The 13247-nt window shown below is 39.9% G+C and overlaps 1 protein-coding gene across 1 annotated transcript; it reads left to right on the plus strand.

Annotated features, from left to right (window-relative positions):
• Window positions 1–307: 307 nt before the first annotated feature.
• On the plus strand, window positions 308–12310 carry LOC110089710 (DGAT1/2-independent enzyme synthesizing storage lipids). Its single transcript, XM_020812980.3, has 5 exons — window positions 308–470; window positions 1695–1888; window positions 6933–6993; window positions 7690–7829; window positions 9690–12310. The coding sequence occupies exons 1-5, from the start codon at window positions 323–325 to the stop codon at window positions 9792–9794; spliced, it is 648 nt and encodes a 215-aa protein (XP_020668639.3). The 5' UTR covers window positions 308–322; the 3' UTR covers window positions 9795–12310.
• The last annotated feature ends 937 nt before the right edge of the window (window positions 12311–13247 follow it).

The raw sequence follows: 13247 nt of genomic DNA on the forward strand, positions 1-13247 counted from the left end.
CTTGATAAATAAGTGGCATATCCCATTTAACTAACTTTTTAAATGCATGTGACTTGTTAATGCATATAAGTCTCATGGCGCAGTGGCACAAAACTGTGCTCACGACCTGGGGTTCAATCCCAAGTAGCAGCTCAAGGTTGACTCAGCCTTCTATCCTTCCGAGGTCGGTAAAATGAGTACCCAGCTTACTGGGGGGAGGGATGTGTAGCCTGCATAATTAACTTGTAAACCGCCCAGAGAGTGCTTGATGCACTATGGGGCAGTATATAAGCAGCATGCTTTGCTGAACTTTTTATGTTTTCCAGATCATGAGATTATAGGGATGGAACATCTACCAGAAGGACCAGCAATTATTGTTTTCTATCATGGAACTTTCGACATAGACTATGTATTATTATTCTGTAAACTGTATGTACAGAAAGGGAAAAAATGTATTACAGTAACTTTGAAGAATTTGTTCAGCATACCAGGTACTGCACCTTTATCTCTACATTTAGAATTAAAATATTGCTGAATAGTTCAGGTGTTGCAAAGTGTTTGGGGGGGTCACAGGTCACCACATATATGTTGTAGCCCTTGTTCAATAATTTGTTTCTTGACCTTTCAGAGCAGGATATTGAAGTTAGTGTGTATCTGTATGTATGAGAAACAGGTGCTTTGGGGGAGAAAAAGCCTCTACTTTCTGAGAAGGGATGATTTTATCCTATTAAAGTGCCATTTTATGCAAATATGGTGGGGGGATTTCACGTTACTTGGCTATTATAAAAGGAGGTCCTGACTCAAAAAAGGGTGGGAACCACTGAGCCAGAGGGAAGGTGACAGATTGGATTTGTCTATTATTATTATTATTATTATTATTATTATTATTATTATTATTATTATTATTATTATTATTATTATTATTATTATTATTATTATTATTATTATTATTATTATTATTATTATTATTATTATTATTATTAATATTAATATTAATAATAATATTAATATTAATATTAATATTAATGTTGTTGTTGTTGTTGTTGTTGTTTTGTTTGTTTGTTTGTTTGTTTGTTTGTTTGTTTGTTTATTTATTTATTTATTTATTTATTTATTTATTTATTTATTTATTTTATATGCCACCCACTCTACCCAGAGGTCTCTGGGCGGCTTACAATAATTGAAATGCACTGCACTTTAAATGTTTGTTGCTGAATTCGGCATCCACTTTCAAGGGGGGAGAACTCTTGCTCAGGGGAAGGTGAGAAAACTAGAAATCTGAAAGGGAGTATTTAATAAATCCCAGAAAGGTCAGGATCCTGCAATTTTCTTCTGCTCCACCTTCTCTGGGAAGGAAGTGGATGAGATTTCATGTTACTGCAGCAGGACCAGAGGTTTGGGAGCAGATGCACTTAAAAAAATGCACCCCTACCTCTTCTCTTGTCTCCAAAGCCACATCCTTCAGTATATTCCAAAGCACTGCGAAAGGGGGCTTCTCCAGATGTATCTTTGCCCCACCTCGCATCTTGTGACCATGTCTTTATAGTCTGACCATTCTGCAAATGGTTAAAAATATTCTATACAGCGTTATCTACAAAGTATAAGAAGGTGGAATACCATTTGCCAAGGAAAGAGCACATACTGGTTGTTGCTCGGCAAATTAAATAAAAGATATCCCTGCTTTCAACAATTTGTAAAACATGCCTTTATAACAGGATTGAAGCCTCTTTTTCAACTGGTTGGTTGCATACCTGGTAGCAAAGCTGAATGTGTAGAAATGCTGAAGAAAGGCCATTTACTTGGGATTGCACCTGGTGGAGAAAGAGAAGCATTCTTCAGTGATGAGCATTACAATCTCCTCTGGGGTAAACGCACAGGTTTTGCTCAAGTTGCTTTGGAAGCCAAAGTGGTGAGTGGTCACTATGTCCCGTCCCCCCCACACACACACACACACCATAAGCCTATCCAAGATATCCTGCCAGGTACAGTTAAAGAAATGCACTTGGGTGACTATACTGCAAAATACCTCACTGTTTCTGTTAGAGTTGGCATGGTTAACACTAGTTCATTTTCTGCTGAGTAAACAATGTAAAGCTATTCATGTGAAAGACAGCACTTTTTTAGCAGCATTTGTGTCTTTTTGTTCAGGCTTCAGGTGGTTGGTTGTTTAATACAATTTCGATGGCAATCCTTTTTGTGTGTGTGTGTGTGTGTGTGTGTGTGTGTGTGTGTGTGTGTGTGTGTGTGTGTGTGTGTGTGTGTGTGTGTGTGTGTGTGTGTGTGTGTGTGTGTGTGTGTGTGTGTGTACCATTACCATAGGATAGTCCCCCTCAAAGAAACCCCTCTTTTCAAATTTATTTCAACTTGTAAAATATGCCTGTCAATACAGATAAATGCTGTATTGCTTATTTTGCTTACTGCAAATGGTATGCCCGGTGTTTCCTTTGGAGAATAGGTCTTGTTACAATTTTTAGCATTTAATGAAACAGCCTCACCTCTGCATTAGACTAATTATCTTTTCAGTTTAGTGCTATATTACTGAGAAGGAGGCAGGTGGGGGGAAGAGTCCAAACTGCAAGACAGGTATGTTCCGCCCCTATTAGGATTCACAACCAACTTAGCCTTGTATGCCTTTATTTTGGCCACAGGACGTCTACTGTGGAATTGCCTTATCTTTGGACTTTGGGACTGAGTCTCCCCAGAGAATGAGGTTCCATCCACTTACGATCTCCTGCTCCCCATCTTTAATCATCTCAAGGCTACCTGCTGCCTTCACCTCTCTTGCTGGTCCTGCTTTCCTTACCATACAGTGACAGAGGAGGGAGAGCAAGCATGTTGTGCCCTGCATTGCTCATCCCATGAATGATTCTTCAGTCAGAATCCCACTCTCAGATTGGTGTTTTTGCTCATCTCACTTTCATTCTTTTCTCCCTTTTCCTGATCCTGCCCATGCTTTTACACAAGCAGGGAGTTGCCAAGTGTAGCCAGACATGCATTCTAGACTTTAAGAAGGCCAATTTCAGTGAACTTAGGGAATTACTGGCTGTAATTCCATGGACAAAGATACTGAAAGTTCTTTCCATCAGGATAGATGGGAATTTCTTAAAAGGAAGATACTAAAGACACAATCTAAAACTGTTCCAATAAGAAGGAAAAACGGGAGATGCCTAAAGAAACCAGAATGATTGACTAAAGAACTTTCAGCTCAACTAAGTGTTAAAAAATGTACAAGAAATGGAAAAATGGGAAAAACACCAAAGAGGAATACAAGCAAATAGTATATATAAAGGGAAGGTAAGAAAAGCAAAAGTGCAGAATGAACTCAGGCTTGCCAGACAGATTAAAAACAATAAAAAGAGCCCTTTTTTAGTTATGCTCACAGCAAAAAGGAAAAACAAGGAAACGATAGGGTCGCTGAGTGGAGAAGATGCCCAACTATTAACAAAGGACAGGGAAAAGGTTGAACTTCTCAACACCTTCTTTACCTCAGTTTTCTCCAAGAGGGAAGATAGTGCTTAGGGGTGAAGAACAGGTGATGTAGTGTGGGGAATGCAGCACAGAATAGGTAGAGAAGTAGTACAGGAATATCTGGCTACTCTAAATGAATTCAAGTCTCCAGGGCCAGACAATTTACATCCAGGGATATTAAAAGAATTGGCTGAAGTAATTTCAGAACCATTGGCAATAATATTTGAGAATTCTTGGAGAACGGGAGAAGTCCCCACAGACTGGAGGAGGGCAAATGTTGTCCCTATTTTCAAAAAGGGGAAAAAAGAAGACCCAGATAATTATCACCCAGTCAGCCTGACATCAATTCCTGGAAAAATTCTAGAGCAGATAATTAAACAGACAATTTGTTATTACTTATAAAGCAATGCTGTCATCACTAAAAGTCAACAGGGTTTCTCAAAAACAAGTCATGCCACACTGATCTCTTTTTTTAAATAGAGTTACAGGCCTGGTGGATGAAGAGAACGCTGTGGATGTAAGCACATATTGATTTCAGTAAAGTCTTTGATAAAATTCCCCAAGATATTCTTGCAAGGAAGCTAGTAAAATGTGGGCTAGACAGTGCTACTATTCAGTGGATTTGTAATTGGTTGACTGACCAAACCCAAAGGGTGCTTACCAATGGCTTCTCTTCATCCTGGAGAGAGGTAACTAATGGGGTGCCTCAGGATTCTCTTCTGGGCCCTGTGCTATTCAACATCTTTATCAATGATTTGGATGAAGGACTAGAGAGTATGCTGATTAAATTTACAGATGATACCAAATTGGGAGGGAGTGCTAATTCCCCAGAGGACAGGATTAAAATTCAAAATGACCTTGACAGATTAGAGTCCTGGGCCAAAACTAACAAAATAAATTTCAACGGGGAGAAATGTAAGGTCCTACAACTAGGCAGAAGAAATGAACGGCACTGATATAGGATGGAAGACACCTGGCTAGACAACAGTACCTGTGAAAGGGATCTAGGAGTCTTGCTAGACCACAAACTGAACATGAGTCAGCAGTGTGATGTGGCTGCCAAAAAAAGCAATGCAATTCTTGGTTGCATCAATAGGAGTATAGTGTCTAGATCAAGGGATGTGATAGTACCAGTCTATTCTGCTTTGGTCAGACCTCACCTGGGCACTTCAATTCAAGAAGGATGTTGACAACCTGGAACAGTGTCCAGAGAACAGCGACCAAAATGGTCAAAGGTCTGGAAGCCATGTCCTATGAGGAGCGGCTTAGGGAGCTGGGAAAGTTTAGCCTTACAAAAAGAAGGTTACGAGGGGATATGATAGCCATGTTTAAATATTTCAAGGGGTGTCATGTTGACAAAGGGACAAGTTTGTTTTCCATTGCTCCAGACACTAGAACAAGGAGCAATGGTTTCACACTATAGGAAAAAAAGATTCAACCTCAATCTCAGGAAGAACTTCCTGACAGTCAGAGCTGGTCAGCAGTGGAATATGCTGCCTCTGAATGTGGTGGAGTCTCTTTCTTTGGAGGTTTTTATGCAGAGGCTGGGTGGCCATCTGTCGGGAGTGGGGGTGCTTTGCTGGAGTTCCTGCATGTAAGGGGGTTGGACTCAATGGCCCCTGTGGTCTCTTCCAACTCTGTGACTCTATGAAACAGATCCCTCAAGTTTTCTTCCATAAATTCCTCCCTTTCTCTCTCTCAATCTCTCTGTGTGTCTTCCTGCTCCTCAAGAGAAGGAGAAAGAGGGAAAGACGCAGCAATGATAGACTTAATATGCAAAAGGGCTAATTTGGCTAATCTCTGTGGTAAAAAAAGTTAGGGCAGTCAGAAAGAGAGAGACTCTTCCTTCCTTCCTCTTTCTCTCTTCACCCTCATTACTTCCTCCCTACAGCAATTGTGACTAAGCCAAATTCTATCTCCTAACCAGATAATGTCCATGTGACTTTGAGGTAAAGGAACATGCCATGGGTTTTGCTGCTGCCTTGCTAGGTACTGCAAAAGGTGAGTTACTGGGCAGCTTTCTCCTCACCTCTTGCTACAATAGCTACAGAAGCAGGAGAAAAAGAAGCCCCAGCCACCCACATGCATGTCTGACATACCATGAGAATGACCAGGTAATTTTCTAGCTAGGGAGGGCCTTATCAAAAGATGCATGTTCACCTCCATGTCTGCCAACTGTGTAAATATAAATCACTTTTAATAGCATTAATTCTGTAACTCTAAACTTCCCCACAGCTAGTGCAGCTGCTAACTAAATAAGAAGAGCAGGAGAATTAAGAGAAGCAGTCAGAACTACTGCTATGTCACTTCGAAAAAGGAGCGGGAAAACATCCTAACTGAATGTTATGTTTCCACATAAAGAGGCAGAATAAAGAGAAGAAGTAGAGAAGATAGTGGTGCTAATAGGATGAGGCTGTGAACCCACTGAAAATTGTACAAAATGGGAAATATGATGTGGACTCTTGAACCTAAGTAATTAATCTTATGGATGAGTATAATACAGGTATTTTCAGCTGCGAAAACTATTGCTGGTAGTCCCTGACCAGTTAAGAAAACTTTGACACAAGCTGCATGGTATTCTGCAGTGCAATCACACCCTTTGATGAGGAAAAAAATAGTAAGTTTCAAGATAATAAACAGAAGCACACTCTAGGACTATTACCTTCTAGTTCACTAAATATAACTATGAATATAATTCAGTCATTTTTACCTGGCAGGAAAAAATAGGATAAAATAAAGCAAAGTGCCTTTTTTAAAAGAATAGTCTTCAACCCTTATAGGAATGTAACTTCAGTTCTAGTCTAACCTAAATATTAGACGTGGGAAAGATGATACCTTTGTTTCATTTTTAGTGGTCTAAATAAAGTTATCACCTCTCCTACATTGGTATTGTCTAAAGCAGGTGCCTCCAAACTACAGCCCAAGCCCTTGCTGTTTTATCCAGCCCATTTCCTTCATGATGTGCCTGTGTGGAGGGGCCTGCAGGGGTATAGGCAGGTGGGTGTCCATGCATATGTGCAGAGGCAGGCGTGGGGGGGGAGGCGTGGGGGGCCTCCATGCGGGCAAGCAGGTGGGCATCTGTGCAGGCAGGCGTCCCGGCGGGCATCTGTCCATGCATGAGGGGTGTGTGCATGCCTGCAGCCATGCACACACATGCACATTCCTTTGGCCCACAATAATGTTGAAAATATACGATGTGGCCCTCACGCTCAAATGTTTGGAGGCCCCATGATCACTATAACAAATTTAATATGAGTGAAAGGAAGAAGAAACCCATTTGTGACTATTTCAAGGGGAAATTTGTTTAAATTGTGGTATTCCATTCTTTAAAGTCCCTGTAGTTCTCTCGAAAGAATACATTTTTAAATCTAGGGTCCTTTGCTGTTCAGTTACTTAATACTTGGATCATTCATGGGAGGGCTATTTGTGACAACGGAAATATTTCTCAGCTCTTTCTCTCTCTACTTCTTTGTCTTTCTTTTTAGCCCATTATCCCCATGTTTACACAAAATATTCAAGAAGTGTGCAGAGGATTTGGAAGAATACGTAAGTGATTTTTTTTCTTGCACTGTCACTATTTCATGGTTAGTGAAATTAACTGGTTTTTGCACATAGAAGCAAATCTATTGTGAGGAGAAGAAGGCATCCAGACCCTGTGATTTGGTTTGGATCAGTGATGGCGGATCTGGCTTGTGAGGCCTGCCTCAGTCCTATATATCAAATGGTAGTGGCTGACTTTAGTTGAAACCCAGGGTGTATCCAGCTTCACCTGATGCTTGACGACACTCCTCATGCTGCACCATTGGTGTTCTCCTGTAGCTAATAAAGTTGTGGCCTTTGTTCTCCATTAATAAGCTGTTTAAACAGTCAATTTGTGTTTCCCTGGCCAGTCTGCATCCACAGTTCCACAGGTTAGCAGTGTACCTTTTCATGGAAAACATGTGCATACTCATGTACTGTATATCTCAATTGATGTTTATGGAACTTCCACGGAGGGGTGTGTTCTCTCTCCCATTGAGTTTTAGGAGGTGTGAAACTGTACTTTTGTGAGGAATTTTAACTGCAGCGTTACTCAATTAACAGGACATGTAATTTTTAATTATTTGTGGTATATGTAATCCTATTACTAGCACTCATGGCTTCAACTGGATTATTGCAATCATGAACATTCAGGATATCGACTATTTTCAAGGTTTGTATCAGATGACTTTGTCTAAAATGAACATTTTATTTTCTATACAGAACTGATGAGACGGCTATATGAAAAAACCCGATGTATACCTATTCCGATCTATGGAGGTTTTCCTGTTAAATTACGCACATTTCTAGGAGAACCCATCCCATATGATCCAAATATTACTGCTGTGGAACTTGCTGAAAAAGTAAGTTATTTTTTCCCATGGAAATGTAAACTGGAATCAATTTTCACAAGTTTTTAATAAATTAAATAGACAATATTGTAAGGATAAACTGGTCCAGGAGAAATGAGAAAAAAATCAAGTTCAAAGATGAGTGATTATTTTTAACTGTTACTGTAATTTAACTGTAAGAGTAGGTAGGATGAGCAGATGAAAAAAGGACAGGATTCTTGTACCTTTCCTACATATCTGGAGGCAGAATGTTAGGCAGGTTCAGGTTCCATTAAAATGTGCCCTTGAAAAAATGGCCTCTTTTAAGCAACTATTATGAGCCCAGGAACCCTCTTGTCTCTTTCATCTGGTTTCTCTAAGAGCAAGTAGTTATTCAGTAGAAATTCAAATAAGGAATTATAATGGGAGACAGGACCAGTACAGACTTCATAGGGGAGTTGTCAATCTGAGCAATGGCCCATTAAAAACACAACAGTACAATAATTACACCCAGCCCCTCTTTTGAAGGAAAGGACACTACAGTGGAGTCTTGACTTACAGATGGCTGTACTTACCTACTTTTCGACCTACGTACTTCTCCGGCCACGAAGTTTCACTTCAACTTGCAGCCGGAGAATCGACCTACGGACCAGAAGGGGGAGGCAGGGAAAGCATCAAATTCATATTTGGCGCTTTCCCCGCCTCCCCCTTCCAGTCCGTAGGCCGCAGGTCATGCCTCCGGATGCCTTCCAGAGCTTCTGTGCCACCATGGGAGGCATCTCGGAGCTCCACCACCACCACCGATAGTGCCTCCAAAGCACTATCGGTGTGGGGGGGACCTCCAAGATGCCTCCCATGGCGGCGGGGAAGGCCTCCGGAGGTTCCCCCCCCCCACCGATGCAGCCTTTCCCAGGGTGGACCGGGCCTACCAGGGGAGGGCTTCCCCCGGTAGGCCCGGTCTACTCCCCGAGGAGTAGACCGGGCCTACTGGGGGAAGCCCTCCCCTGGCAGGCCCAGTACACCCTGGGAAAGTCTGCGTCGGCGGGGGCGGGGGACCTCCAAGAGGCCTCCGGCAGCAGTGGAGAAGCCTTCGGAGGTCTCGGGCAGCAGCGATGGCAGAAGCGGGAGACCCCTGGAAGGCCTCAGAAAGGTAAGTTTGATCTTTTTTGGGGGGGGGGATTCTTGGGCCGGTTATGGATTAAATGGTTTTCAATGCATTTCTAGGGGAAATGCATTTTTGACCTGCAGACTTTTTGACTTACGGACCCCATTCCAATGCGGATTAATTCTGTAGGTCAAAAACCCACTGTACTTTATTGGTCCCAGCAGCAGTTTTTGTAGCCCAGCATTGAGAATGGATCCACTGCATGAACAGTCTTGCATTCCTTAGCAATCAACATTTGTCTGTCCATCCATCTGTCTGTCCATCTGTCCGTCCGTCCGTCCATCCGTCCTTCGTTCGTTCGTTCGTTCGTTCGTTCGTTCCTTCCTTCCTTCCTTCCTTCCTTCCTTCCTTCCTTCCTTCCTTCCTTCCTTCCTTCCTTCCTTCCTTCCTTCCTTCCTTCCTTCCTTCCTTCCTTCCTTCCTTCCTTCCTTCCTTCCTGTCTGTTGCACATCTGACCACAGTTAACTAAGGCAGAGATGGGATGATATAATAGTGGGAAAAGTCCACAATAAACATTTGTACTCTCTCTTACCCTCAGAACACATCTGGTGCTGATCAAAGAAATCAAATATAAGAAGTCTTTCTACATAAGGATTGATTGCTTTACGCTTTTGTGTGGGATTCCTCTCCACTTTTGGTTTTATTTGATTATTTTTTTAGTTTATTTTAAATAAAGAATTCTAATGTGCTTTCCTTTTTTGGTTTTGGTTTTCATTTTGTTTTAACAGACAAAGATTGCAGTCGAAGATCTTCGTGATCGATACCAAAAAAAACCAGGAAATATCTTAAGAGCTCTATCAGAACGATTTGAAAAACATCATAAGGATGACTAGTATTTTTCTATCTTATTAACTGATCTTATATCCTATTGATAGGTCTAATTAAAATATTCATAACTGTATAAATAATACATTCTTAAAACATTGACTTATGTACTCTTCTCATGTATTTGGAATTTATAAAAGTGTGTAAGTAATAACCGTTCATGATGTTTTCAAGTTTATTGTCTGTCAAAACTGAAAACTAACAATAAAATTATGACTTTTTTTTTATGTCATTCATGTGATATTGCAAGCAAAGCAAAGTGCTATTCTATCACCATCATCACCTTAGATCTGCATAACTAGAAGGGACTCTGTGGATCATTAAACTTCCTAGAGGTTGGGAGTTCAGTTCCTTACTGTGCACCCCAGAAGAGTCAGCCAGCTATAAATGTTGCATTCATTGAATTTGTCCACGTTCACAGAAAATGTGTCCTGTGTGCAAGTAGCCCTATTTTACTAGATAATTCTTTGTTTTTCCTACTTTCCTTTGAGATCCATTAAGTCAGTTTCAGATGGCCCTGCAGAATCTTGTCCTGTTGGGAAACACTCGGTTTAGCATTCATCCATTTGGCAAGGTGTGTTGTTTTTGCTCTGCATAGATTTAGGCTAACCATTTCTAGTTTAATATTTAGAGCTTGAGTAGGTGCAGAAAACCTTTCATCAATTGTAATTGTTTTCTAGAGGGTTAGTGTCCATTAGTGTTCATTCATTACTTACAAAAAATAACAACATACCTCTGGAGGGGCAATGCCAGCCAAATAGTAGCTGTTTTCAGTGTGGATATGTTTCTGGCAGCCTGCAATATGTATGACTCATTAAGAGCTACATTCATTTGTTTAGTATGTGCTGATTTATACCATATGGCAATAGCTTAGTTTGCTATGGACAAAGCTTTTGTTCTTATTGTTTGTGGATGCTCACCCCAGTTTGACCCAGCCAGTTTCCTAAGCATGTTATTTTTGGTGTCAATTTCTTTTTGGTGTTTAGACAATGTTTTTTGTAGATCAGGATTCAGAAATAAGAAAAGCCAAATGAACCCAGGTTTAAAACAGTTTATATTGACTGAAAAGACTAATCTTGCTTACTTTGAAAGAGAATTGTTGGCTCCACTCCCTTTTGAATTTGGAAAGAATCCAGACAGTGTATGCTAAATATTATTCCCCCCAAAAAAAGGTCTTGCAAATTGCAGAAATAGTGTTCTTGTTCTAACAGAGGGTATGCACGGCACAGATTTTCTAGGAAGAACCTCACAAAACAACACATTGTTTTGTAGGTAAGGACTGCATGGCAACAAAAGGTTACAGCTGTTATGAAACAAGTTTTTTAAAAACTCAGTTTCCTTTAAAGAAAGTAATGGAGTGATAATTCTCAAGGAAGGAGAACATTTTGTCATGTATCTTCAGAGAAGGGCATGCAATTTTGTAAGACATATTCAAATATTTCAATACTATATACCTTAGAAAAGCAAATAGCAGTTACATCTTGGTATGCACTTTCAGTAAAAAAAATTCTGAAATTTAACAGTCTCCTGACAGAAGTCTTCCAAGGGGAAATCAGTTCCAGGTCTGAGGCAATCTGAATTTTTGACCCTGTCAATCAAGATTCAAGTAGCTAACTTTAAACTAACAAACAGGCTTATGTGATTCGTGGTTGTCTGATTGTCTTTTGTATCTGGTTGTAAAAATGCAGACACAAAAAGAATATTAAATATTTAAAACATTGCAGACATTTAAAATATTTTTTTAAAAGATACATTAAAATATGTAGAACAAATATTGAGAAACGTACATAGTTAAGCCATGAAACTTTTTTTTTCCTTTTGGTTGGGGATATTCTTAATTGATGTTAGTAGAGCTTTGGTGCCTACCGTATATTCTGCCATAGTCTCCATTCTACCCATGTTGTCATGATATAGTTGGTTAGTAATTTAAAAATAAAACTCCAAAAAATTTTATGCCATCAAGTCACTTCTGGTGTGCAATAACTATCTGAGCCACCTAGAGTGGTCACAAGACCAGATGGGTGGGGTATAAATTAAATAAATAAATAAATAATGTCCTTCACAATTTTCTATTGTTGACAACTTTGCACAGATTTAGCAAACTAACAACATATCATGTTAGGTCGTCCTTTTTTCTCGGTTCTTTTAGCACTGTGCAGTTCTATGTGAGAGGTAAGATCTACGGGATACCTTCTTATCCTGACTACCATTCACAAAGAGACTCCAAGCAGGGGAAAATCTCAGAAACTGACTCCTTTTTTCATCAGCCCAAGCACAAAACAAGTGTCATGGCTATTTTTCAACAAGTCATATTGTTACAAAAAAGAAGAAAAGCAAGCATAAGACACAGCACCACAAAGGCAACACACTGGCAAGCAGATCAGGGACCCTTTATAGATGCAAATGGTATGGATAAGAACCTAAGCATTTTCAGATGTGTCTGTATATGCCAAAGGCTATAATCAATTGTTCAAATCTCTAATGCTTAAATTTATAACTTTTTGAAATATAATTTCTCTCTCTGCTTTTTTGTATTCTCTGATTATGCTTCTTAAGGCTAGGAGCTCTTGTATTTTCTTATTGAAATATGATTTATGTCCCTGATTTAACATACCTAAAATCTTGTGATTTTATTGTTTTTTCTGACTGGAGTATTTCCTTGCAACTTAAGTTTAATCTTCATATTTGTTAAACATTTATACTTATGTGTTTTTTATGGCTGTAAGATTGATTTCTGTCTATCTGTAACTTGTAATGTCTCTGTGCATTGCACTCCTAGTTGGCTTCTGAGCTTATGGTTCAGGGAGAAGTAGAAGCTGCAACAGAATATTTCAGCTCATTTTCATATCATCATAGTGTGCTCTTAACCATAGTTCTTGCCAGACATATCCTTTTCTAGGATAAATTCTAAGGATCTCAAGTAGACCATTAATTTTTTCCTCTTCTGTTTTCCCATTCTCTATTTTTCCTTTCCAAATAACACTGAACCTTTCTTGGCTCCTGGAAGCCACTAAATATCAAGCATGCTCACTGAGGGTTTTTTTCCCATCTTGACAAGATGTATTTTAGTTGGTAAATTATCATCTTCTTGTTAGTGTTGAACAGTGTCCTTTAACATTGGCAGTGGTGAGCATGTGTTACAAATGAGAGGGTTGCTTATTAAACAACTCCAAGTCTCTGAGATTGCTACTGCCAAGAAACAATTAAACAGAAAATAGGGGACCGTTATTTTGGTTGCTCTTTTGAAACATAGGCCTGTTAGTTAATGCCTGGGATGAACAGGCCAAGAGAGGAGGGGGAGAAAGTGCCCATTGATTGGGAAGTAATGCCATCTGGATTTATCACAGTGAGAAGCAATCTCCAAGGTCACCACTTACTCCTTGGTCCAGAGCTAAGAGTAAGACATCCACAACAAAAACCTCCTCCAACTTTCAACAGTCTGGGCAGCAACCAGACGGAAG

Source organism: Pogona vitticeps, chromosome 4 (genome assembly GCF_051106095.1).
Source record: "Pogona vitticeps strain Pit_001003342236 chromosome 4, PviZW2.1, whole genome shotgun sequence".
Lineage (NCBI taxonomy): Eukaryota > Metazoa > Chordata > Lepidosauria > Squamata > Agamidae > Pogona > Pogona vitticeps.